The 25,520-nt window shown below is 44.2% G+C and overlaps 1 protein-coding gene across 1 annotated transcript in view; it reads right to left on the reverse strand.

Moving 5' to 3' along the window:
• Rab22a (RAB22A, member RAS oncogene family) overlaps positions 1–25,520 on the reverse strand; it is a 50,188-nt gene that overhangs the window by 14,400 nt on the left and 10,268 nt on the right. Inside the window, exon 3 of the mRNA XM_021644414.2 lies at positions 5,281–5,362. Within this exon, the coding sequence (XP_021500089.1) occupies positions 5,281–5,362 (82 nt within the window). The remainder of the gene's footprint in view (positions 1–5,280; positions 5,363–25,520) is intronic.

Raw genomic sequence — 25,520 nt, forward strand, 5'->3', positions numbered from 1 at the left:
CTGTATCTGGAAGACAATTTTCGCAGATGGACTTGTTTGCATGCCCAAAATATGCTAGAGACTCTGACCATTGGCCTGCTAACACTGTTTCTGTGAGAAGTCAACTCCCCTCATACTGTTCTCTGGTATATATCTCTGGCTGATTGAGGACTTTCTCTTTATCTTCAGTTTATGACAGCTTGATTAGGGTCCATGCTGTACTTAAAAGGTTTGCTGAAGCCATTAGAATTTAGAGTTGATTTTCACCAAACTGGAAATGCTGGATTCAGTCATCAAATACTGAAACACTGTCTTTACACTGTACTCTATTGCTCCTTCCTTCTTTCTGGGTGCTGGTTCTACTATACTTAGCTGACCAAGCCTCTATGTTGCTGAGACTATGCAGACTTTCCTGGCCTCTCCTTTTCTGTGCTTCTAAGCAATCTATTCTATTGTCCACCCAGCCAACTTTGCCTCTTGACACTGTGGCTTTAAATCTTAGCATTTCCACTTCCTTTCTGTACAAGCTTTCCATCTGCAGTCATCTTGCCATTCTGTGAACCTGCAGACATACTTAAAGGAGGCGTGCTTTCAACTTTGGCTGCAGACTCCCATCACAGTGTTGTCCTCTGTTCTCACTTTCCCACACATGCAACAACTGTGACCGCACACTGGCCAGCTGCCACTGTCATGTTGAAGAGTGGTAAGTAACTCTTACCATTTTGGGACTGCGTATGTACAGTCAGGATGGCTCTATTTGGACTGGATCTCAAGTCCAGGACACTGTCTCTCCTCTGAATGAGATTCTTCATCAGAATGCTTAAGGACTTTACCAATACCCTCGAATGTGGTGGACTGGGTTTAAACTCCAGCTCTGCTGTTTGAGGAGCTGTGAGTCTTTGCTCAGCCTCACTGTGTTTGCAATGCCTTGTCTGCACTTTCACAAAGGTATATGGAAGGCTTTCCTTTCTGGGATGTGGCTTTTCACAGCTCAATGCTTTCATCCAGCAGCTCTAGCACTCTCAGACAACGTCTCCCACTATCATAGTCTACATTTCCTGGCCAGTCAGTGGTAGTGCATGCCTTTTACCCCAGCACCGGGGAAGCAGAGGCAGGCAGATCTCTGTGCGTTTGAGGCCAGCCTGGTCTACTCAGTGAGATCCAGGACCAGCCAGGCTACACAGAGAACCCCTGTCTTGAAAAAAAACAAAAACAAAAACAAAAAACAAAAACAACAAAAAAAAGCAAGACCTTTTCTGCTTGACTCCTTGCTGCTCTATGCCACACAACTGGGGGTGAGCTGGGTATGTCTGTGAGGCCTGGACCATGCCAGCATATGCCTTGGTCACTGCTTGTTTGTTAGCACTTTCAAAAAGCTCCTTTGTAAAGTCTGAGCCAACATTTACAAGCCAGGGTGGCCCTCATGAGCTACACTCCTGTGCTGACTTTGAAAGTCTCCTCTATTCTGGTAAAGAAAGAAGACTGACACAGATAAAGAGATTCCAAAGATGTCATCCCCAAATCTGGCTCTAGATTAGGGGACAGCAAAGTTTCACACTGTGGACCAGATAAGAATAGCTTCAGCTCTGTGGCCCTCTGATTTCTGTCACAGTATTAAATGTATTTTCATCACCAGGATTACTACTGTAGAGTAAGAGCACAGCACAGCACAAAGAGAACGGACAAGCATGGTTGTGCTCTAATAAAACTTTATTTACAAGAGTGGGTGGCTGGTTCAATATGGCTCATGTCTGCCATCTCAGATGTTCTAGATGCTACTAAGTGCTCCTTGTCCCAATTTAAGCACTAACAACAACTGCTTATGTGAATCCTATAAGAATTGGTCACCTTCATGCTCTTCCAAACTCTGTGGAACAGGCAGCCAGAACAAGTGCAGGAGAACACAGGGTTGTAAACTGTTATAAATGTGGCCAAGAAGCCTTCCAGACTGTCAGTTAGGTTGCCCTGGGGATGTTGCCCTGCATTCATGGTGTATTTAGGACACGCATTCATGGTAGCAATCTGTCTATGTTCTGGGGTTTAAGTAGGACAAAATACGCTTACTCAAATTGCAAACAGTGGACAAAGGACTCACAAATGCTCAGTCTTAAGAAAATATATTTAATCGTGAAAACAAGTTTCATTTGAGAAACTTCACCCTTCTTTTCAGAGCCAAGAGCTGATGTTTAGAGAAGTCTGAGTTGGTGAGGAGACAGTGTGGTGAGCTGCTTCTGCTAGGAATGTATGAGAGCACCACATGGGACCTTTCATTTCACAGTGGACTCTCATACTCCTCACAGAAACAGTTGCTTTGAAAAAACATCTGAGGTTTCCAGTCTGTTTTTCTAGGCGCTTCTTAACCTTTTGATATACAAACCATTGTCTTCTTAGCACTTCTTTCCTTTTAATGTAACAAGCTCCCTCAGTCAAGGACTCACATACCATTCAATTTCTACTTGCTTTCATCGACTTAGTGAAATCACTTTGTGGTATGTTGAAACTTGTCAGAAAACCCATCGTTCAGAACTACATGCGGCAACTAATGTGAGGGTCAAATGGGGGAGAACATTTGTTCATCAAAAAGCCTTTTCATTCTGCAATGGTTTTGGGTCCCCACCATGAATCTCAACACTACAGAGCTAAGCAATAAACATGGTAACATCAGAGACTTATTGCTGGAGTCATGGAGGACCTATAGTAGGAAGAAAGGCTCTGTCTTTATCTGTCACAAGATGGACTACCAACCAGGTGACGTAAGTACTAACATCAATGCTATGTGCCAGGGGCTGGGAGCACACAGGAGGGCATTCCCTGACCCTCAAAGAGGTCACAGTCTAATGGAAGACAGAAATATAAGAAAATACGTGACAATTCCATGGTTGAAGGCAAGCAAAGACTATTCAGGACCTACAGTTGATCTGCTGCCACCCAACTAACTCCTGGGTGTTTGTTTGCCTTTGTCTGGTACTCTGCCAGGGCACTGGGACTACAGCAGTGAGTAAGACATGTAGGCACAGCTCTTGACCTTTATATCTCGGCTGTCAATAAAGGCAGATAGCTGAACAGACATTACAACTTACAATGAATATCTTGAAAATGAATGCTAGCAATGATAGAGAATGAACCTGAGACCCTGCTCAGGTACAGGGAGACAGGGAAAATGCTGAGGTATGACATTTTGCCTGAACAGCTGGTAAGAACCCTGTGCCAGTGAGAAGGACCAGTATATGTGAAGGCCTGATGGCACGTATGTGCAAGGTCCTGCCATGGAGGCCAGTAGGCAAGAACAACAGAGTAGGACACATGGGCTGCATGGGTCCCTTAGAACATAGCTAGAGGTGAGTAAAGGTCAGCAAGAAGATAGAGTGTGATCCATGTTCCTCATACTGTCTGGGTTCTCTTGAATAGTGATATGGGTCAGGACTGGGTGGAGTCAAAAGGCTGCACTTGAATGACAGTGAGGGCAGCCAAAGCCCAGCAGAGTAGAGAGCTGAAGAACTGTGTGGCCAGCAACGCTGTTAGAGAATGCAAGATCTGAGTATAAGAAGCACAGCTTTCTGACAACTGAGGGGTTAGGACAGCCCTTCTTCGTGTGACAAAGGTAGGCTCCAAGGCTGGTCAGTTATCAGGCAAAGGATGGGAAGAAAGACAAGACAATATAGAGCTGTGTGGCCCACTGGAGAAGCACACATTTACTGCTCCAGGGCAGACTAGGTAGGAGGAGACAGCAGAGTCTAGCAGCAGCTAGCATAAAAGGCCTTGAAGACCTAGCCCTGATTGAATGGGCAATCCTTGAATTAACCTTGAAATCTGGAGAGCTGGGTATGTCCTTCTGCACAGTGACGCTGGCCACACCCAGTATTCTTCTCTTGATTCTCTTCTGCCTTCAGCATCTCCTAGTTAAGGGAGCCTGTCCCTGGCCTTGTCTTTCAGCATCTCCCGCCCAGCTCTAGGATGCAAGATGGTACTTCATGCAAGGAAAGCCAGACTGCACCACAGAGCAGCACTATCTGCCAAAGTAGTCAGTTATGGTCCTTTAGGTCTTGTGACCACTTAAGTAGAGGGAAGGGCAAGCCTAGGCATTCATTCCACTTCCATCATATTAAAAAAATCACTCTAATAATGGAGACTGATTGGCAGCATGTGAGCATCAAACATACATTGAGAGGGCAACTGAAACCTGGGATCCAATGGAAGGATACATCTGTCACTACCAGGGAAAGTCCATGCATATGGCTACTGGCACAATGCTAGGATAGTATGCAGATACATCCAGTAGGACAGCTGTCCTAACTTCCTGTTCTAGATGCACACAGGCCACCAACACAGCAAGGGTGGATGCTCTGATAGGTGATACATAGTTTTAAAACTGAAGGCAGCCAGCAGTAAGGCTGAGGCACAACCTGTGCTCAGATGGACAGTGGGACACCACTGCAGCATTCCTTCATTTGTTGGGGTGATTTTTGTCAGTATCCATGCTGTCCATCTTAGGTAAGAGTGTGCTGACAAACAATTTTCCTGATTACTTCTGGTATACTTTCAAGAGCTTAGGACAGTACCTCGCACCCACTAGGTGCTCTGTTTGGATAGAATCATTTGAAAGCAAAACTAAACTGCAGCTGACTAATGGGATGACCACTGCATGTACCTCATCAAGGAAACTGGACTTAGTGTCCTGAATGGAATGAGAACAAGGGTGTGCTGCAGTTTTGGCTCCCCCTTCCATGTCTATCCTGCTCCCCCCACCTTCCTCAGTTTCCATCCCACTGTGCTGCCACAGCACTCCACTGGCTCTACACTGAGGTGGGGATAGCTAGAGCTTTGGACAGGCTCCCTGTCAGGCATTTAAGTGCCTGTCATAGGCACTGCATTAGCTAATCTGTCCACTTAAACCTTAAAGTTTATATGCTGTAAAGTTCCCTCTTTAGCTTTTAAAAGGCGGCGATAAATGAGCTGTGCTTAATTCTCCCTTTCTACCACTAATTCTTTTACATCTTTACTAGAGGACAGAGCCCCAAATCACACACTCTGCTCCAGGAACTTTATCAGGCCTGTTAGTCAGCATTTACTTTAAGACACTAAAAAGTATAAAAACGCCCTCAGTGCCCATTATCACTTTCTCCATCAGTAGACTTTGTGGCTCTAATTGAAAAGAAAAAGGCTGGCCCATGCAAATGGAAGTATATGTGTCTCTGGTGCAAAGAAGTGAAGAGCAGTGGACAACAGGGACACTGACAGCTTAGTTGGAGCCATAATTTGTTTTGGGCCTGAGAAAACATAGTAAACGAAAGAGTGACTTACTCGTTCTTGTCCAGCTGTATCCCAGATTAGGAATTTATGTAGCTCATTTTGGTACTGGACAGTCTTGGTCATAAAAGATGCCCTATAAAGAGAGACCTAAATGGTCAGAACACAGTTATTTAACACCCGTGTCCAGCCCCAGTCGGAATCATCACTTTGACTTAGCACTCAGGCTCCCAGCTCCCCACTATATCCTCACCATGTTCCTCTGGAGTGTGAGGGACGGCCAGACACTGGCTGTAGCCTCTGCCAAAACAAAGCATTGGGCACATCTGCCTGACAGAGGAAGAAGCCAAAGAACTGAGAGAGCCCAGTAATTGGAAGCTTAGCTTAGGCTCCCTCGTAAAATGCAAGGCGCTATCATTCAAACAGGTGGGTACCATAAATAAGGCTTATTTTATTTTATTCTTGTGAGGCTATGTGTGTGCGTGCATGCCCATGCACTTATAAGGCAAGCACTTTTACCTGCTTAACAAGTTCACTGGCCCCAAGAGAAAACTGTCTAAAGACCACTATGCTCAGGGACCTGAGCGTTAGTCGAAAACACCTTACACCATTTTGGGTTTCTCCTCCAGTTCTCAAACCATGTGCCACATAAACAGCCAAGTAAGAACCAGGGAAACATGGGAGCTCATAGAATTATGATGACAAACAAAAGAGGACAAGCAAGGATGGCTTCTAGGAAAGCTGAAGGAAGTGATGGTGGCCTCTGTACTATTATCACTGTGCTTTATGAACACAATGCCTTCTCAGCTGAGGCTCAGTGTCGGCCACAGCCCAGCCCACGGTCACACTCAAAGTTTGTATTATTTGGGGACCCTACACATTTTGCAGGACTTTGAGTAAAACTACCAAGTGCCCGTGCATTTCTGAGGAGTCCACAGCCACAGCACAAGCCTGACATTCTCAGTCTTGAGATGGAGGCCTGGAGCTGTCCTCTCCCTATGCTGGTTCAAAGAACCCAGAAATGGCCCTCTGGGGTAAACAGCCAAGATGTGTATTTTTTAGAGATGCGTTTCCCTTTGTAGCCCAGGCTAGTCTTGAACTCACAATCTAGCCATAGCTTCTGAGGGCTGTGATTATAGGTGTGATTCAGCATGCCAGGCCTGAGGTGTCCTCTTAAACTATATCCCAGTCAATGCAATCTAGACAATGAACTCAATGCTTGACATTCTCAGCCTTAATTAGAGGTAATCTTCAAGAGAGTGCATTATAAGGACTGCTAGAGGAATACAGAGCTCCACAAGTACCAGAATTCTTAGAAACACTTATGCAAATTCACAGCCCAGCAGGCAGCCTTGCAAACTGGCTGTTAAGGATGGCAAGTGAGTGGAAAAGCAAGACCTAGCTATACTACAGGTGCTGTTGGCCCCATGGAGCCCCAGAAAACACTTTGTGGTTAAAGGTTCTCCATAAAGTCCACATATTCAGAACTTCTGGTGAGTCTCTCTAAATCAGGATGCGCAACAGGGTTCCTCACTTGAGAAAGATCTGGTAGTCAGGGAGCACAGCTTTGGAGAAGTGGTACGAGAAGACATGTCTGCATGGGTGTGACTGCTCAAAGGCAGCTCAGAAAATGTTCACTTGAAACTGTCTAACAAGACCCAAATTAAGCTGACCACTCAGCTCTGATCAGCAGCACCGCGGTACTATAGCAAGTGTGACTGCACACAGATCACACACATGTTGAGTGCTGGAGGGACAGGCCAGGCTGCATTCCTTGTGAACTGAAAGCCGAGGAAGGAGGGTGCAGGCATCAAGAGCCTTAAGCTCACAGCTCACACAGTCTACCGTGCCTTCAACCAGTTCCTTCATGAAGACAGACTTCCATGAGTAAGAGGAAACACACAGCACAGCCTTCAATGTCCGAGAAGAATGAGGCCCATACCCCAGAGTCCTCACTGCACATCCTCCCAGACTTCCCACAGCTCCACCTCTGTAGTTGGGCACTGTCTGCAACTGTCTCTTTGCTGTCCAGGAACTTAGTCAACACTTACTGTGGTTGCCCACAGGCTACCTGCAGTCCAGCACCGCCCCCCCCCCCACCTCCATGCTCAGCATAAAGAACAAAGTGTCACTCAAACACAAGGAAAAGGTAGAGGTCAGAGAAGGCTCTGTTCCAGCTTGGCCAGAATGGAGCAGAAGGAAGTGGTGCAGGGCTGCTGTGGTGAGGGTTCTATGTGCCTTTCGCCCAGTTACCAGCCTCAATCCTGTTCTGCCACCAAACAGAACCTGGGATGGCTACAGACACTCTTTGTGTCCCCCCTCTCCCCCACAGGGAAGGGACCTTTGCAATTCGCTATGGAAAAAAAGTCATAGGATCTTAGGGGGTGTCTTTGGTGCTCACTCGTGGGTTGAATCAAGAGCTTCTTCCAACCTCCAGGTCTCAGTCTGTCACTCTCACCTCTCCTCCTGAGCCCTTTACTCTAAAGCAAAAGCATCCCGGCTAACTGACATACAGACTTGGTTTCTCTCTGTAGTCATAACACTCTAGAGTCAGACTTGGGAGTGGTGCTGCCTGCTGCTTCTCAATAGTACCTGCTGGGTTCTGGGCTTGCACTAGCACAGAGGCTGTCTACCGGACTTAATCGTGAATTTCTTGCCAAAGCTGTAGTACCTGAGGACAGCACTTTTCATAAGTGAATAAACAGACAATGGAGACACTTCATCACACAACGAGGTGTCTGACCCAACACTGGTCCCAACTTCTAAGTTGTCAGTCACAGCCATGAAGCTGTCTTTTAAAACAGGTGACTATGCTTGTCTTTTATTAACTTGCACTCAATATTGTACTAGAGTCGTCTGGCTCTTTATTTTCTATTTAATCTATATCCAAACCTTAGCCCCTGAAATAAACCCATGAATTGAACCCTAATCTTTGGGTGACTTTATTCCAATTTCCTGCCATCATCACTTCAGCTCAAGGACCACTCCTCTGATGTTCAAGTTAAATGACACAGAGGGGATGAGAACTACAGTGCCTTACATTTTGAAAAACAGGCGCTGGCTCCCTGCCATTCAAAGGATACATTCCTATTTCCCAGCCTGCCATTCACTCGTCTGAGAACCTCATTTTTTTTTTTTTACTACTAAACTGTCTCTCTTCAGTCTTGTAGGCAGATCTTACTCTCTCTTTCATCTAAAGTCCCTAACAGCATTATTTCCTAAAGCTAGAACACCTTTCATATGCTTCTCCATTTTCATGACACCCTAAAAATATGACTTCCTCACACATCAGGTAATCAGGGCCTTTGGTCAGAGTGTTGTTCCTAGTGAAAACACTTGCTACAAGGTGTTTTAAAAATTTCCTTAACTTCAGCAACTTGTTTAGTTCCTGTGAAACATAGATGTACAATGACTTCATTGCAGATTCCCTACTTCTGAGGTTTTCTTGTGACTGGCACATGAGATGAAGTCACCTCCACTGTGCACTCTGAAGACAAACAGCTCATTGTCAAATAAACAAAAACCAACACCACAGGTCTCACAGTTATATGTGCTGCTGATGCACTGCACCAAGATGGACTTGGAGAGACAAACACAGATCAGCCTTAGAGTTCCTCTAAGAGAAATATCAAAGCTCTCAGGAAGGTAAAGGGGGCTGCAAGGCCCATTTGGGGCTCAGAGAGGGTTTGCTGAACACAGGGCACAGCCTAGATGCTGCCTGTATGTTGTGGTAAATGCTCATATCTCAGCATTTGGGAGACTAAGGAAGGAAAACCTTCAGCTCTCACAGAAGTCTTAGGAGTACCCCAAAATTCTGTGACATACACAACCTACAGTGGCAGGCCTCTCACCATTCCCCTACACTCATGAGGCCAGCTACGTGTGAGGACTGACCAGCCACACACTGCTGCTGCCACCTGCTCACACCAGTCAGTACACAATAGGTTGTCCTCTAGGGTTGTGTTCATCTCATACAAATTCTTTATTTTCTGTACTTTGTTCATAAATTCAAAAAGTCCTTTGGAAAATACTGAAAACCTAGGAAAATATTTATTTAAACGGATAAAATATCTCAAAAGTTTCACCTTCCCTTTCCTATGCTTTTAATAAATAATTTATACTACTTTCACATCAAAACCAATAAAATCAACAGTGGCAACAAAAGTAGCTGCTTCAGCTAAGTGTTGGCTGCTATCATGCCCTCTTCCTGTTGTCCCGACTGTAAGCTTCTAGACTGTGAGTCTTCATCATCACTGCTTAGGGGACAGAGCCATGAACAGGGCTGCTGGGATCCTAGGATAGTCATCTGCACGCCCGCTGTAGCACTGTGTTCTTACTCCCTCCAAACACTCGACCTTCCAAAGTCTTGGACAAACTCTGGTAGGCAAGGAGTTAGGACCCCACCACTGCCTTTGAGAAATTCAACTGGGAGAGCGGGTCAGGAGGACAGATACTTTAGGAGACACTTACAAGAAGCCAGAGCCAGAAGGTGATTTGTTTTGCTTTGTTTTCTGAGACAGGATTCCTTTGTAGCCCTGGCAGTCCTGGAACTCAAGTGCTGGGATTAAAGTGTGCACCAACATGCCTGGCTTCAGAAGGTGATTTGAAGATGAAAGAGTGCAGTGATGGGCTTTGAAGATGGCAGAAGAGGCCACAAACAAAGGCAGTTACTAGAAGCTACAACAGGCGAGGCAACAAGTTCCCCTCAGAACTGCTAGGATGAACCAGCTTGGCCAATATTTTGAGTTTAGTTTGGTTTTACACTTCTGATCTCTAGAACTGTAAGTGAAAACACCTGTGTTCTTCACGATATTGCTGTGACTAGTTATGGCAGCACAAGGAGATGAACTCAGGTAACAAGACTTTCCAGGAGAGGAAGGTGAGTTTTCAGGTGTTAGAAGGCGATGGTGTACATGGGCATTAAGAGTAGTGGTGAGACTAGAGCCAAGAACTAGGGATGCAGTAGCAACATCCTGCTAGAGCCAGGTTAGAGAGGGTGGAGCATGAAGGGCTGTTAAGAGGCCAGAGAAGGCTTGGGTGGAGAGAAGAACACTGGGGAAGGGAGGAGAGCATGCTGGGAGCTAGTGCCTCTCCACAGAGGTGATCATTCTGTCCTTGATATTTTTTCTGTACTACTGCTGAATAACATCCCAACAAACCACTACCTCATTTTAAACAGAGCCTTATCCAAGCAGTGATGTTGGTAACATGAAAAATATTTGCAGGTTTCATGGACTAATTTTACTTATTGCTTCCTGGTGTACCATTTGAACACAACCATATACACTGCTTTAAAAATGAGAGCTAGGACTGGCCACACTGACAGAAGGTGTACTCACTCATTCCTAGGTCCTTAGTGGCTCATGGTGTGGGTGATGGACTTCACAGGGCAGGAGACACAAGAGCAGAAACTGGAGCACTAAGCATTTGGAAGCATAGATAGGGGCTGGGGAGATGGTTCAGCAGTTAGGAGCTCTTACAAAAACTCAGGTTCAGCTCCCGGATCATGTGGCAGCTCACAACCATCTCTAAGTCTAGCTCTAAGGGAATCTTCTGACCACATGTAATGCATATAAATTCAGGTAAGTATAAACATATACACATGATTAAAAAAAAAAAAGAATACAGATAGTATGAAGGGAATAGGAGAGAAATGAGCAAGGTTAAGTGGTCCCAGGAATGATCCTGCACGAAGATGAGCAGGTTTGGTGGGTAGAGGTAGGCAGAAGGGACAGTTGGGAGACTGATATCCAAAAGCATATAGCTTTGACTGGGATGAGAGGAACGGACAGTCTCAGCAAGTCTGAAGCAGGTTTTCAGGTGCTTAGGCACATGTGCAATGAACTATTTCAGCCATTTCCAAATTGTAATTGTGGTCCTCAGGTTTCTGAGCAGGTGATAAAATACTGGTATGCTTCAGTGCCTCACATGTACAAATAGGGATGTACTGAGGCCCTCCTTTGGCTCCTCCAGCCAGCCACATCCTCTCTTGCAACTAGACTTTATCAGTTTCTGCAGAATACTACAGGTTTATATGAGCATACAGATCAACTCTCTGCACCCTCCTTATTTTTGAAACACTGGTGGTAATACTCCACACCGATTTTTTCATTCTCTACGGTACCTATCTCACCCGATAGATTATGAAGGTGAATTTTCAAGTTGCTTCAGTGTACTTTATATAATCAACAGTGTCATAGGCGTTCACTGGAGGCTGGAATTTACACAGTCCTAGAAGTGGAGCCGCCGGGCAAAACTGCAGGAGACAATCAACACACAGGGTAAGAATCAGACCTTCAAGAGTCTTCCAGCTTGGTTGATTAGTTTGAATGCCGTGTGCCACGAGATCAGTCCACTGACCTTTTTTTAACTCAACTACATCATGTGAAAATGAGGAATAACTTCACAGATGTGTCCCAAAGGTTCATGTACTTAAGGCTTTTGTAGCCAGCATGACTTTACTGGGATGTGTCATGGACTTTTGATAGGTGCAGCCTATTAAGGTTCTTAGGTGTTTATGGGTATGTTCTCAAAAGGGATTGAGGATCCCAGACTCCTTTTGCTTTGATTCACAGCCATGAGGTTCTAGAGCCTCCTCTGCTATGTTATCCTATGCTGCTATGCCGCCTCAGCACAGGAATGAAGCAACACTCGTACAACAGGGTCAAACGACCATCTAGTACAGCCTCCAAAACTATAAGCCAAAACAATCATTCTTTCTTTTTATAAGTTAACTACCTCAGCTATTTTGTTACAGTGACAGAAAGGTGACTAACACAATGGGGCTTTACAAAGCAGTAACTTATTGAAGCATTGTCCTGGTTAGCCTTTATGAACTTGACATAGCCCAGAATAATCTAATAGGACAAGTCTGTGAGTGACTGTCTTGATTGAGGACTGATGTGGGCAGGCCCACCCAACTGTGGGTGGCTAGCATCATCCCTAGGCAGTTAGAACCAGGCTGTATAAAAAACTAAGCAGAGGTGCTGGAGAAATGTTCAACTGTTAAGAACATTTCTTACTCTTCTAGAGCACCCCAGTTCAGTTCCCAACACCCCCAACAACAAGTGGCTCACAGTCATCTGCAACTTTATCTCCAGGGGCTCTGACACCTTTTCCTGGCGTCGACAGGCACTTCCACAAATGTGGCATATATTTACTCAGAACAACACATACACATACCCCAAATCTTAAAAAACTATGAGCCAGTGGATGAGTCAGAGGTGAGCCATTCAGTAGCACCCCTCCACGGTTCCTGCCTTAGTTCCTGCTCCAGTTTCCCTCAATGATGAACTGCCACCTCAAGTGTGAGCTGAACTAAACCTTCCTTCCAAGTTGCTTTCAGTCAGAGCGGTTTATCACAGCAATAAGTGAATGAGAGGTAGTATGTACAATAAAATGCAGTACATATTTTCAGGCTAATGCACTTAGTCTCATGTAATTATCCCCCCCAAATAATACAGTCAACATTTCCCAGTCCTAGAAATCTCCCTCATGCACATTTCCAGTTTATTTTTGCTCCTAAGCTGACCATGGAGTCTACAAAACGCCAGAAACCAAAGAGCAGATGAAGAAATTATATATTACATAATTATTATAAAATTATTATATACATGGCAATCTATTGTTCTCAAGAGCTGGGGTTACATGTGTCCAACACCATGCGGGGCTCTATGTATGCTGAGACCATGAGGTAGTGTGTTTTAAATCATGCTAACCGGTGTTTACAGAAACTCTTAGACTTGTACATGGACCCTGAATTTGGGAATGTTCTGGCCATTTATCTTCAATAGCTCTTCCATCTTCTTTGTCAAGCCAACTGTATGGACAGGAGACCTGCTAGTGCCCTGCAGTTCTACCACTAACAGTCATCTTCCTCTTGCACTTTAGTCCAGGGTTCTCTGTCTGACCTGACTTGAACTAAACATATTGGGTGACTTCACAGAAAAGGAACAGAGCAAGATGAGCAGAATGGATCAAGAGTCCTGGAATTCTCTTCACTGTTCTACCACCCACCACGCTCTTGAGCTTTAGCCATGCTATTCTATGCCCTGTGAGGCAGTGATTCCTGTGGAGAGGCTGCTTTGAGCTCACTCACCCCTCTATGAGTTTCTACAATGGCCAGTCCGAGCACCCCAACCCATGGCAGTTTCTCTCTGTTTCTGTCTCAGACTGGCAGTGAATGTCTTTTCAATAGCCTATCACTTTAAGTTAAATCCTTTAGGTTTCTAGTTAGTCAACATGCTTTTAAAAACTTTGCGCTTTTTTTGTTGTTAAAAGGATGTGATTAAGAGTCTTTGTACCTTTTTATGTGGGAATCTCAAGATATGTTGGGTTGTATGAAGGACTGAGGCATTACACTTACAGAGGACAGTGAGCACATCATGATTATGTGACAATTTCCATTTTGATGGGTTTTTGCCAAGTTGCCTATCCAGGCCTGTATAAGGATGAAATTGTTAACTGCTCTCTTATTGAGAAGGCAGGACATTTTGGGGCTGAGGATAAAAGGGGAATTCAGCATAGGGAGGCAGAATCCTAGTCATGTTTGCAGTGAAACACCAGGCACCTGGAGTCACTGGAGAAGAAGCCTCTCAGAGCTATCAAAGTCCATGAAGTGACCTGGGAAGGTACACAACTGTACAAGAGATTCTTATAGCCTCAGTGTTTTAGTGGTGGACATTGAGGCTGGGAACAGAAGGAGAAAGGAAGGAGAATCAGAATTCTATCCTAGGAAACAGGAGGCTAAAAGAAGGAGTAGGGGGCTATAGATGAATATAAAGATAATGCCAGATGCCTCGACAACTCGCAGATTGATTGCATTTGGTCATGCACAATGATGCTACAGTAGAAAAGGACAGACACAATGAGTGTATACAATCTCACAAATCTCAAGGCAGTGGCGGGGGGCACACAAAATGGATGGATGGATAGATGGATGGATGGGGTCAGGACCTAATAAATTACTGTTGAGAAGGATATAGTTGGGTGGCCATTTCTCATGAAGTTCTTTTCATAGAATGTCTAGTGGGGTGGTGGGGACAGGCTGGAGGGTAAAAGGGCACATCCTGGGTAGAAAGGAACAACAGTGGAGGGTCCTGCAGATCTATGCATCAAAATCTATGTATGAACTCTGCCATCAACCATACCTGGTTCCCAAACTGTGCTCATAACTGGAGATATTCCAAGGAGCCCAAGGGAGGGCAATGGTGGGCAGACTGAAAAGGCTGAGTAGAGGTTCTGGCTGATGTCCTGCTCTGGGTAAGAGCTAGGGATAACAGTCCTCCACATTGCAGTGGCTCACTTAACACTTGAAGCAAAGTCCAGAGATACAAGGCCTGAGGAAAGACTGCAATGTAAAGGCCACATTCTGACATGGCCATTTTAACTCAAACTCGGAGCACACATTCCAGGTATCAGTCCCACCACTGATGTTTGGCTAAAACAGCTTTTTTGGCCCTAACCTGTTTCTTGTAGTTTTAGTATGCAAAGAAATTGTGACTCAAGGCCAAGAAAAAAGGACAGATAGCACCAAGACCTGAGATGTCCCAGATGCTAATAAAAATAGGGATTAGGAACACAAGCAAGGCTTGGAGGAAGAGGGGCCTACCGAGTGACTCATCCCAATTCTAGGCATTTCATGGCATAAAACAGGACTGCTGGCAATGCAGCAAGCATGAGGAACTGAGTTTGAATTCACAGCACCCATGTAAAAATCTGTGTGGTAGGATGTGTCTATAATCCCAGCACAGAGGAGAGGGAATCAGGTGGAGCCTTGAGGCTCACTGGCCAGCCAGTCTAAGATTGTTGAGCTTCAGGTTCCAATGGAGACTTTGTTTCAAAAAAAGGTAGAAAGAAACTGAAGAAGACTTTGCATGTTAGCATCTGGCTTCCTCATACAGAAGCACAAATGTCCATGTTTCTGGTGTTACTTCTTATGATCAGGCTTAGCAATGCTTGTATGTGTGGTCTGATATCCTGAGTAACAATATCCTTTCTTTCAGATCCCAATCAAATGATGATCTTTCAGTCTACAAGCTTGGACTCTGTCTCCATTAGATCAGACAGGTTGGTATTTCCTCACCTGGAGGACAGGGTTTTTCTCCATCCCTGTTTAACAGGAAGAAGCTTCAGAAAATGCACCTTCAGCCAACACCAACCTTTAAAAATAAGGGATTGGAAAGTGGGTGTGGTAGCTCACTATAAACCCAGTACCTGGGAAGCTGGGGCAGGAGAATCACCGGAAGTTTGAGGCCAGCCTGAGCTACATAGTGAGTTGCCAGCCAACCTACTCTACAAGAGTGGGATCCTCCCAATCCCACCCTCCTCCCTCATCTCTTCCCTGCCCTTTTCTAAATCCAATGCTAGGGGAGGACCTCTTCCCCTTCCATCTGACCCTAGCTTATCAGGTATCTCCAGGACTGGCTGCAATGTCCCCCTCTGTGGCCTAGCAAGACTGTTCCTCCCTCTCAGGGTGAGGATGGGGGGGGGAGGTAAAGGAGCCAGTCATTGAGTTCATGTCAGAAATAGTTCCTGTTCCCCTTACTAGGGATGAGGGAGGGGGCTACGGCTAGGATACAAAGTAAATAACCTGTGATTAATATAAAAAAATAAAAGAAATCTTCAAAAAAAAAAAAAAAAAGAGTGAGATCCTGTCTAAAAAAATAAGAACAACAAACCTTCAAAGAAATGATCTAAATCTCAAAAGGAAAAATTAAGGGTGAGCAGAAAGATGGGCGAAGTTAGGGGGACATGCGAAAGGAAGGGAGCCCTGCATACATGCTGCTGGGAGGATCTCTTCAGGAAGATTGTGGATCATGTCAACAGTCAAAATACGTTTTGGCTTGTGACCTAAGTATAACAAGGCTTCCTTTGACCTAGGTTTTATCTCATAGCCTGGGAACCTGTATCATGCACCCTGCAAACCACTTTCAAGTCTTGTAGCCAACAACAGGATTACGAGAACATTTCACCCACTCTTTTTAATCTTGCAACACTGTAAGTGAATGGGGCTCCAAACACTGCCAAATCCACATAAAGAACAACTCTGACAGGAAGGTCTGCTCTGCAGGGAAGCTAGCGCTGCTCTGCGGTGTGCGCTGCTGTCCTTTATATGTGTAATATTCACCATTAATGCTGCATTTACACAAATAACATACACAGGAATCATAGGCAGGGGTGGGCTGTTCAACAGAAACACAGGTACCAGGGTCCCACTGAACAGTGACTTAAAAAGTGCTAGAAGAAGCAAATAAGGCACTGCTCAAGCCAGAGCTCACATCTGGAACAGATGTTCCTTCAAAGTGAGGTGGAAGCCTCTGTAGGCTGTGAGAACGGAGCCCACAGGAACTAAAACAGTACTTATAAGGCAGATGGTGTTGACTGTCATAGCACCAAGGCAAACTTTGAAGGGAGTGCAGAGCCTGAAACTGGAATGTAGACTCAGCAAAGCACCTCCCAGAAACTTGTAGGGAAGATCAACCAGTACTGTAATCAGTACTTCCACAAGATGGAGGGAAAGAACTCAGGACAGCGGGAGGTCACCAGTGCTGGCAAACTCAGCACTAGACACTGTGCTCGAGGAACTAATGGGCCCAAATAAAACACAGGGCTTCAAGGACAAACCTATAATAATTAATTTTAGTAGATCTCAAACTTGTCTTAAATCAACACCCTCCTACTCATATTAATGTCTTGATTAAATAACACAATGCAATTAAATGAAACAATTGCAGCTGGCAACATGACCTGGTCATGGATATAGTTAATATCTCCTTAATATCCTTATGCACCACAATCTTTCTCTTGCTAAGGTACCGCCATTTCAACAGAAGCCCAGAAGCACAGTGGTGCGTGCCTGTGACCAAAGCACTCAAAAGGCTGGGGCAGGAGGAATGTGAGCTTAAAGCCAGTCTCAGCTATATAAACAGTGTCAGATTAGTGTGTGCTACAAGGAAGGACTCATTCTCAAAAAACAACATAAAAGCATCCCCAAACAACCACAAAACATCATTAATCTGAACTACCTAGAACAGAATTTAGGTGAACTATGGCAAGAGGTATCACACAGGGTGGACAAAATTGGTGTTCTGAAAAGTCAAACCCTCCAGAAAGAAAAACAAAATGGCATGCCTTCTTCAGCTTGCCCAGTGAAGAAGCCGAAGCTCAAACTGTTTCAAGTAGCGGGTACAGGGAGTGTCATCACAAACAATGTTAACTTTGAAAGCAGTGTGGCATCAGATTTCTAGTATCAAAAATTCTCAGGACCGGGGCTAGCAAGATGGCTCAGTGAGTAAAAGTGATTGCTATGTAAGCTTGCAATCTGAGTTCAATCCCCAGGATGCAGGAAAAGGTGGAGAGAAAGAACCAGTTCCACAAAGCTCTTCCCTTAACAATTGTGGGGCTTGAGAGTCCCTTAACAACATGAGTCAGGATTGGGGCTGATGAGACAGCTATTCAGTCAGTAAAGTTCTTGCTCTATAAGCACAAAAACTTGCCCTGCTAAAACCCACACCCACAAAAAAAAAAAACACACACACACAAAAAAAAAAAAACCTTGGTGTGGTGCAAAACCCACACCCACATAAAAAAGCTTGGTGTGGTGGTATGTGCTCCAGCTCCAGCTTGGGAGGTAGAGACAGGGGTACTTATGGGATACACAGAAAGAAGCCTGCCTTGCCTAATCAGTAAGTTCCACGACCCAGTGAGAGATCTCAACGGCAAAAACCAAAGATGCTCAGGACTGTTTGATAGCTGTATTTACATAAAACAGTAGACAAGGGAGGTGAATTTTGGTTAGAGAGTATTCCTGTGTTACTATTTATTTAGTCTTTGTTCAATAGATCACGTATTTAAGTTTAATCGAAGTCAACAAAAAAAGACAACAGATGTATGGAAATATGACTGTGTGTGGATGTGTGCCACACATCTCTCTCTGTCTGTTGCCTCTGAATAAAGATATAAAGGTTTAGCTACTGCAAACACCATGTCTTTCTGCTCCTCACTATGATGATAATGGACTAAACCTCTGAAAGTATAAGTCAGCCCCAATTAAATGCTTTCTTTTATAAGAGCTGCTGTGGTCATGGTGTCTTTTCACAGCACTAGAGCAGTAACTGAGACAGCCTACTACTACAGGACTACAAATAACCCTAGCTAGTTAGGAAGATTACAAGTTAAGAGCCAGCCAGAGCTACAGAGTATCTTGAAGGCCAGCACGGGCAATTTGTAAAACCCTGTCTCAAATACACACACACACACACACACACACACACACACACGACTCTGGGGATAGGAAATATAGCCTAGTGTGTAATACTCACCTAGAATAGGAGAGGCCCTGGGTTTAGTGCCCAGTCTCAGGGCTATCATGTAAATGAAACATGTCCTGGGGGAGAACTGAAGGTACTGAGGATGTGATGCAGCCTACAGGAGGCATTCCCTGAGGAAACCTTTACACAATAGTCTGCAACAAATGCTAGGTGGTCTGTTGAATAAAGGTAAATCCAAAGGAAAACTCCATTTTACAAGAAGGAATATAACGTTTTTTCTTCCTGCTCTGAATAATGTTACCATGAAATAGGTAAAGAAGGTAACTATTCATGGAGCAGTCACAGTGGCTGGAGCTGGTGTCAATGAGTGAGCTGAGGAACTCCTGAAGATGGAGGAGGTGCTGGTCTGCCCTGAGCACTCACGAATAGGATAACAACACAACTGGCCTTTCCTGCAGCAAAGGGTCAGACTCCCTTACTGCGCAGCAAGCCCTCCACCACTGGCCCCAAACTGAGTTCCCCACTGGCCACTCCCTGTGACTGCCTCCTCATGGCCCTCTACCTACTACTCATTTTCTACACCAAGCAGCTGGTGGTCTTCTCATGACTCTGAGACAGGGTGTGGGATCACTATACAGTGAAACAGCCAATTTAAACAACAAAACAATTCAGACCTACAGAAATAAATGCTAAGTACAATTAGAGTAAATTTCTTTTTCAGTTTAAGAACTTGCACATATTTATCCCCCAGCCTTTCAAGGTACACTGCATCACTGAATGGTAGTCTAGTACAGCTTCTACAAACAAGAGTGCTTTCCCAAATAAGCAGAGAACACCTCAACTGCTGCAGCTGGTCCTCACACCCCATCAGAATTCTGATAGCTGTACTGATGTCACCCTACTGGCAAAATCCCAGTTCCAAACACATGCTACAGTGTGCTCTCATGACTCCTCTCCTCAATCTGGTCAATGTTCTCTTCAACCTTTCAGCCTGTGAGACTGCCAACCAGCTGTTGTGTCAAATGTTTCTCAATCTCAGTTTGTCTGGTGTCATTGTATAGGTTGTAACATACATACATATGGGTTATATTATAAGAAACCCAGTTTGTGGAGGACATGCCTCTTGTCCGCACCCATTTGAGATGGTCCTAAAGAACATGCAACTATACCCAACAGAAGCCAGAACAGATGACTCTCAAGAGGCCAGAGAAGACACTACAGAGGCCATGCTGCCTCACTACCTCCTCTCTGTTGTGAGGGAACTCTACAACTAGGGACAGGCTCACCTGGCAGAGAACAAGGAAGCTAGCTGAACAGAGGCCTCCAGCCACAGCAGCCAGGCTCCTTGGATTCCCAATCCACAGAAACTATGATGTACAAAATGATTGTTGTTTGATGCTAAGTACTGGGTAACTACTACATACAACATATAAATACAGTGATCCGCCACAGAAAGGAGAAAAATATCATATAAGAAGATAAACTATCAGGATAAGACTCAAGAGCCATTCTTGACAAAAATGCTTGCTCAACTAGAAATACAGAAACCTCCTCCTCTTCGTAACTGGCAACTCCAGTGACCAACATCATGCTATATACTCCTGAAAACATTCAAAAGCACAGTATCAAATGTTCCCTTCAAGGAGGAGGAAAAGCAAAGATGTTGGCTCTTACCAGGATTTCAAGCTAAAAGTCCGGTGAACAAGGCATGGGGGAAAAACAATTAAAAACAAAACAAAACCTAAAACTAAGCCACCACCAAAACCAACTTAAGAGCAAAACAATCCCTACTTTGTCATGCCATGACTATGCATTCCAGGAATCCAAAAAGCCCACAGCACATCCTGGAGTATAAACAGAGTTATTAAGACTAAATGATGACAGGCCAATACACAAAAATCAATAATATTCTACAAAAATAATGAAAAAAGGTTTTCATTCACAACAGCTAAAAGGATAAAATATTTAGAAAATAGTTAAAAATATTCCCAACATTTCTCACATTGAAAACTATAAAAGAGGGCTGGAGAAATGGCTCAGTGGTGAAGTAGCTATACCGCACTTGCAGAAGACCTAACATAAGTTTGTACAACACACACTTAAAAAAGAAAAAGAAAAACCCCAAACCAAAAACCATAACCCAACAACCCCCTAAAGCAGCGCAGAGAAAATGCATAAGGCATGGCAGAAAGAGGCACATACTCAGGATCAGAAGACTCAATGTGAGCAGCACTGACTCAAGCACTACTAAATGGTAAAGAATACAAACTCAGAGAATGAGGAAAAATTAACATGTTCATAGTAATGGAAGATTTTCACCCATTTCTTTCAGTCAAAATGCCAACAAGGGGGCTGGAGAGATGGCTCAGAGGTTAAGAGCACTGGCTGTTCTTCCAGAGGTCCAAATTGAATTCCCATCAACCATATATAATGAGTTCTTGTGTGCGGGTGGGTGTACATGCAGACAGAACACTGTATACATAATAAATAAATCTTTAAAAAATGCCAACAAGGATAACAGAAAAGATCAAAGTGAAAGAAAAAGCAAACAAACAACCTTACTCCAATCACAGGCGGCATCCCCAGCAGCTAAGAGCACAGAAGGCTCACAAAAAAAACTCTGGACCTTGCTGAGACAACTGCACGAAGAAAGACAGCAGATCATACCACGTCAAAGGATGAATTATAGAAAATACATTCTCCCATTTTACAATTTTGTCAGTAATCCAATAAAAAATTAATTAAGTTATTCTTATGTCTGAGATTGAGAACTGCCTATTTAAATGATACTTGGATCAAAGATAAAGCCAATAATAAATCAGAAAATGCTTAGAACAAAATACAAAAATCTGCTGAGGTGGAAAGACAGTTTAGTGCTCTTGCAGAGGACCTGTGTTCAGTTCCAAGCACCCATGGCAGGTAGCTCACAACCATCTGTAGGGGATCTGACACCTCTGGCCTCTGCAGTACTGGCAGTCATATACACATAACCACACATACACATAAATAAAAAGACATTTTTATTTTAGTTAAGGTGTAACTTATAAGGTGTATGCCACAGTGTTACTATTGCTGTGATGAAACACCATGACCAAAAGCAAGTTGGGGAACAAAGAGTTTACTCGCCTTACACCTTCACAAAAGGGTTTGTTTGGCTTAGTCCATCATTCAAGAGAGAAGAACAGAAATTCTAAACAAGGCAGGAACCAGGAGGCAGGAATTGATGTGAAGGCCATGGAAGGGTGCTGTTGCTTTTTCTCTCTCTCTCAACTTTTGATTCTTTCTGAGTGTCATATCATGCTCTCCACCCCCTCATTCCTGTCCCTTCGTATCCATTGCCCTTGCAAGCTCCCCATAAATATAACAACAAAAATAATGAAAACAAAAACAGAAAACATCTCGCTGTAGAAGTTTCAGTGTGTCACAGTGTATCACACAGTATACTCTTTTGTCCACACATCTGTACTTGAAAATTTTCATTGCAATGAATCATTGGTCTGGTTTTAGTCCTCTGGTTTCTGCTATATTCTCAATACTGGATCCTCAAGGGACTTTGCTCAGTTATTTTGTTGTCCTGTGTTGTGGAGATCTTTCAGCTTTGGATCTTCAGGACTAGCCCTTTCATATACTCTAGCAGCTCATAGATGTGGTAAATTTTGGAGTGGGCCAGCCCCGGATCTGGACCTAGATAGTAGCTGAGTTGTTATAAGACTGTCAACTCTATTCTACCAGTACCACAGGTGAGCTCTCCAGCACTGCCCCAGCTAGCTCATCCAATGTTGCAGCAAGCTAAGGCAAGGTCAGCTCTCCTGCTCTCCAGCCCTTGGGATGGGCTAACACATACCAACAGAATCAGGGTCTACTGTGCTGCCCAGCTGACATGTGGGGCCCACTCTCCTGAGTACTGCAGCCAGCTAGGGGCTGGACCAGCTTTCCCACTATTTCACTCTCCAGGCTGCCTCATCAGTTCCTCCATGCCTTCATCATTAGGGTCAGTTCTACTGTGCTGCTCAGGCAAGGTACAGTGCCTGCTCTCCACAGTATTGTGGTGAATGGCAGCTCTCCCACTGTCATGACCCAAGAGGCCAGCTCTCCTGACTATCACAGGTGTCGAAGGGCAAGAGTGGAGGGGCCAGCTCTGCTGTGCTGCCCAAGGGAGATGCTGGGCCGTCAACCGCTTTCTTACAGAAACCAAGACTACCAGCCCGGAGATGACTCCACCCACAATGGGCAGGGCCCTCCCGCATCACTAATTAAGAAAATGCTCTACAAGCTTGTCTACAGACCAATCTTATGGAATCATTTTCTCAACTGGGGTTCCCTCCTCTCTGATGACTCTAGCTTGTGTCAAGTTGACATAAAATTAGCCAGCACAGTGTTTAACAAAAGTCTGAATATCAGGGACAAAAACACCAATATCAAGAGTAGGAACTTTCATATACTAATCAAGACATAGACAAACACAAGAGAAACATTACAATTGACCAAAGGCAAGACCCATCCAAAATGAAAGCAGTGTCAGTAGGAAGCCTAGCTGCTTTATGCTGATAAACTAGCAAGATGGAAGAAGTCCACAAAAGAGTTAAAGTTGTTAAAGAATGCAATCTATCAAGACCAGAGCCAGAAGTAACAGATAATTTGCATATGAACAATCTTACAACTATGAACAGAATTCACTTCTTAATTAACTCTATTATACAAGGAGTGCTGGAAGCCCAGATGGAAACACTGACAAATCTTACTAATCATTTAAGGAATAAAAAGGAGGGTTTCATACAAGCAGCATTTCTGAATAAGCACAACTTTGATACAAATCTGACACATGTTCAAAAAAGATGACATCATAGTCTTAGTTGCATACACACAAGTCCTAACATAACAGTCAACCAAAGCTTACTATGATGCTCGACAGCACCAAAATGAAGGGTCTAGAGTCACATGCAAGACAAGCCTGTGGGCGTGCTTGGGAGCAACTTCCAGACTGGGTAACTGAGGTAGGTGAGCCACCCTGAATGCGGTGGCACAACCCATGGGTGGGTCCTGGACAAACATCAAGAAGTGTATGCTGAGCAGCAGCTCTGCCACTCAGCCTGCTGACAGTAGATGCAACTGGCCACTGCCTCCTGTGGCCATGACTTCTCTGTATCATGGACTACAACTCCTCAAATTACAAGCTAAAATAAACTTGTCCCCTCATAAGATGTTTCTTGTCTGGTATTCTACAAGACCAGAATGCAGACAGACTTGCAGGCAGTGAAGGGTTAGCTCATGAAGTTTCAGAGGAAAATTCGGAACTGGACTAGAGGCCATTAAAGTTGTATTCTGGCTATATTGTACCTGGGTCCTAAGAATCTGATTGGGGCTAAATTTGAAAATAATGGAGTAATTTCAAGACAAGAAAACATTCAGGATGTGGCATGACTAGTTCTTGGTGCTCTTATTCGGATCTATAGTGAGAGAAAGCAGAGACATGAAAAATGCAAAGTTCAGTAAGGAAAGGCATATGGGCAACGATGAGGACAGCCTGGGATACCTCCTCCATATATACAACCCCCGCCCCGCGCGCACACACACACGCACGCACGCACGCACGCACGCACGCACACACGCACACATACACACGTGTGCGAGAACAACCTTAGAATAAGATTGTCTAAAGGGTCCCCCAGGGTCAACACACAAGAGACTGAAGCAACTGTAGCTCAAGGAAGCAAGGCTACATTTGAGGCTTTCAGCAAAATTTGGCAGTGATATTCATGTTTTATATGTACGAAAGACCAAGTGTAATTCTAAGTCTTGTATTAAGGCCCCAAAAGCCACTGGAGTCAGATGAGTGGCAGGATCAGAGTTCTTGCAAGGAAGCTCCAAGGGGACACTTCATACAGTTGTGAAGGTAAGGCCTAACCTGCAATGGACCCCAAGATATTGATAAAGCTGGGACCATGAACCATCCACAGAGGAAGGGTGCAGGTGGCAATGTGGAGCTGGCCGAACAAAGGTTATGTGTGTTAAGGCACAAACAGGAGGAGTGGCACTTGCCATGTCTTTTGGAGCCAAGATCATTTCATTATGGGCTTCAGAAGACAGACACTGAGCTTCAGAATTTGAAGTTTATAATACTGGGTTTAGTTTTGCTTTGACCTAGTCCATCCTTGCTATGCTCCATTCTCTGTTTTCAGAATTATAATTCCTTACTCTGTGCCACTGGAAACCAGTTATGTAACTTGTTTTTTGTTTTTCTTTCTTTCTTTCTTTCTTTTTTTTTTTTTTTGAGCTCACAATTAAGAGATTGCCTTGGGTTTAAGAAGACAGTTGGACTTTAAAAGAGTTGGGACTATCAATGATGATGAGAACTTCAGAAGCTGGATTGGATGCATTTTGCACTATGAGATGGCCAAGGTTCTATCGAAACAAGGATGGAAGATTACAGCTTAAAATAGTATGCTTGGGTACTGAGTAGTTAAGGAGTTGACTTGTGATAGTTAATACTGTCAACTGGACAAGATCAATCACCTCAGAGATAACTCTGTGGGCTTGTCTATAAGAAGTTTCTATATTTGGTTAACTGAGGATAGAAGACCATAAAGGGGTCCCAGACTAAATAAAAGATGGGAGAGAGAACTTGACCACCAGCTAGCTCTACTTCCTGACTACAGATGCAATGAGGCCAGTTGTCTTCTTTTGCTGCCATGACTCCTCCGTCACCATGGACTGTGTTTCCTTAAACTGTTAGCTCCAGTAACCTCTCTCCCTTAAGATGCTTCCCGTCAGGTCTCTGCTAGAGCAGTGCTTCTGAACCTTTTTATGGCTGCCACCCTTTAGTACAGTTCCTCATGCTGTGGAGACCCCAACCATAAAATTATTTTGATGCTATTTCATAACTGTAATTTTGCTACTGTTATGAATTATAATGTAAATATTTTTGGAGATAGAGGTTTGCCAAGATTCTCAACCTGTACGACCTACAGGTTGAGAATCATTGTGTTACAGCAACAAGGAAAGTAACTAAGACATCCGTGATAT

This window comes from Meriones unguiculatus, chromosome 4 (genome assembly GCF_030254825.1).
Source record: "Meriones unguiculatus strain TT.TT164.6M chromosome 4, Bangor_MerUng_6.1, whole genome shotgun sequence".
Lineage (NCBI taxonomy): Eukaryota > Metazoa > Chordata > Mammalia > Rodentia > Muridae > Meriones > Meriones unguiculatus.